General features: G+C 37.2%; 1 protein-coding gene across 1 annotated transcript; it reads right to left on the reverse strand.

Annotated features, from left to right (window-relative positions):
* Positions 1-825: 825 nt before the first annotated feature.
* Positions 826-2,805, reverse strand: LOC106798633 (uncharacterized). Its single transcript, XM_041015160.1, has 2 exons — positions 2,207-2,805; positions 826-2,038 (listed from the first exon to the last, which is right to left on the reverse strand). The coding sequence occupies exons 1-2, from the start codon at positions 2,225-2,227 to the stop codon at positions 1,373-1,375; spliced, it is 687 nt and encodes a 228-aa protein (XP_040871094.1). The 5' UTR covers positions 2,228-2,805; the 3' UTR covers positions 826-1,372.

The raw sequence follows: 2,805 nt of genomic DNA on the forward strand, positions 1-2,805 counted from the left end.
AGGTTTTAGTGTTTAGAACTATGGGTTAGGGTTAGGGTTATTTTTTTTAAATGTGAATGGTTAGGGTTACTTCTTGTTTTTTAGGGGCTAGAGGTTACTTCTTATTTGTTAGGTGTTAGGGCTAAGTGTATTTTATTTTAGGGTTAGGGTTATTTTTTAAAATTTGAAGGGTTAGGGTTACTTCTTATTTTTGAGGGGTTAGGGGTTACGTCTTAGGGGGTAGGGCTAAGGTTTTTATTTTAGGGTTAGGGTTAGGGTTATTTTTTTAAAATTTGAATGGTTAGGGTTACTTCTTTTTTTTTAGGGGCTAGGGGTTACTTCTTATTTGTTAGGTGTTAGGGCTAAGTGTATTTTATTTTAGGGTTAGGGTTATTTTTTAAAATTTGAAGGGTTAGGGTTACTTCTTATTTTTGAGGGGTTAGGGGTTAGGGTTTATTTCTGAACATTGAAGGGTTAGGGCTAATTCTTAGGGGTTAGGGTTAGGTTTTTTATTTTGGGGTTAGGGTTTATTTCTGAACATTGAATGGTTAGGGCTAATTCTTAGGGGTTAGGGTTAGCTTTTTTATTTTGGGGTTAGGGTTTAGTGCTGAACATTGAAGGGTTAGGGCTAATTCTTAGGGGTTTGGGCAAGGTTATTTATTTTAGGGGTTAGGGTTAATTTATTTAATTTAGGGCTTAGGGCTAAGTTTTTTATTTTAAGGGTTAGAGTTTAGTTCTTATTTTTTAGAAAAATAAAATTACATTTAGAAGTTGATATAAAATTACTTTTTTCTGAATGTGTACTTCTAATGAAATAAAATTACATTTAGAAGTTGAAATAAAATTACTTTATTTTAAGGGTAAGGGTTTAGTTCTTATTTTTTAGGGTTAGGGCTAAGTTTTTTATTTTAAGGGTTAGGGTTTAGTTATGAAAATTTCAGGGTTTAGTACTAATTTTTATGGGTGAGGTTTAGGTTATTTGTATTTTTGGGGTAGGGTTTAGTGCTGAACATGTTTGGGTTAGGGCTAACTTTTAGGGGTTAGGGTTAGGTTTTTATTTTAGGATTAGGGTTTATTTCGGAACAGTTTAGTGCTAAGTGCTTATATTTTATAGGTTAGGGTTAGTGTTTCATATTTAAGGGTTATGGGATACTTTTTATGTTTTATGGGTTAGGGTTTAGTTCACATTGAAGTTCATCGTTACTTAGAAACATTAGTTTTTTCCTTTTGGCTACGTTTGTTATTTGGTTTAGGGTTCATTGATTATTATAGTTTGATACGCGACATAAATTCTATCCATAAGTAAGCCTTAATAAACTGAATATCATACATTACGGCATGAATGTCAAATTACAAATATACAACAAAGCCTTAATCAACGGAGACATGCAAATCATTCATTTTGGTGTCCGTGATGCCGTGAGGATGTGCCACATGGTCGATCCCATCTTCGTGCTTGGCGATCAGGATTTCTTCTGCCCCGATGCCTCCCCGCTTCTTCTTCGTCAGCCTCCGCAGAAAATGCGTGACGCAAATCAACACCGAATAAGTCACCCGTATTAGGTATTTGTCCCGGTACATTCCATTGTGTTCCTAACGGGGCATTAGGTGTTGGAATTGGCCCATGATATTGCTGTGAAGGGGTCATTGTGGGCCATGAAAAATGAGCTTGTGTTTCCGCAAAACCACCGAACGATTGCTGGGTTGCAGAAGTATCAGTTTCATGACCCTGAAAAGGATACTGATACATCTGTGTCGGATACTCAGCAAATGTTTGTGGCGTGTAATACATTCCATGGCCACGCTCCGCCATTTGTTGGGAATATTCTTCCGCTTCAACAGTGTCCCTTCTTCTGTCTATCCCCTGAGTTTCAATACTTGACTGAAGCATGTGAAACTGTTGTGGGGGAAATTGACGCTCTGATGCTGGACCATGTGACACTGGCTCAGTGACTCTCTCTTGCTCTTCGGATAAAATTGTAATTTTTTCCACATAAGGCACAAGATCATCAAATGTGCATGTTTTCCTCCCTTGAGGAGACACCATGTATTGTAATGCCTCCGCAACTTCACCCTGCATTTATAAGGGTAAGAAAATTAATGGCCATCATTAAATAAAAGTTCAACTTAAAATTTGAAAAAAAATAAAAAAATACCAATGTAGCCGTCTTTGCATTTTCTGGGTCAACAAACATCTTTGTCTTTCACCTATACCAGACCATGTAGCCTCCGCAACTTCACCCTGCATTTATAAGGGTAAGAAAATTAATGGCCATCATTAAATAAAAGTTCAACTTAAAATTTGAAAAAAAATAAAAAAATACCAATGTAGCCGTCTTTGCATTTTCTGGGTCAACAAACATCTTTGTCTTTCACCTATACCAGACCATGTAGTCCGAGTTAAAACTCAATAGGCCTTCTTGTCGGGGATAAGCGTCGACCCTAAATGCATGTCGATTATTCCACTGTTGAATCATTGGGGCGAATAATTGCCCCCAATTTTTGTCATGTTTCCCCTTTAATGTTATGCCATGAATGTTTAGGGGTTGTGAAGGAGACTCTGGAACTGGTTGCTGCATCCCGAATTGTCTCAAGACTCTGTCTGGTTGGTGCCACTCAATAACTTGGAAACAAATTAGTGGCACCACCGCGTACCACGCGATACTTCCGACTAAACAAACGGGAGGCAACAATGATATAACGGTTGATGGGTAAGGCTCCCACACAAACTGCATATAACAACATAGTTGTGAACATTGTAGTAAAATAAGACATAATTTTTTATTTTACAAATACAATAGCATGCTTCTTACCTCATGACGTTTC

The sequence above is a fragment of the Glycine max genome, chromosome 4, assembly GCF_000004515.6.
Source record: "Glycine max cultivar Williams 82 chromosome 4, Glycine_max_v4.0, whole genome shotgun sequence".
Taxonomy (NCBI): Eukaryota; Viridiplantae; Streptophyta; class Magnoliopsida; order Fabales; family Fabaceae; genus Glycine; species Glycine max.

Coding starts and splice junctions, on each gene's coding strand:
- LOC106798633 (XM_041015160.1), bottom strand. CDS start 2,227: ATGCAGGGTGAAGTTGCGGAG. Junction 2,039..2,206: donor TGCAGGGTGAAGTTGCGGAG/GCTACATGGTCT, acceptor GAAGTTGCGGAG/GCATTACAATACATGGTGTC.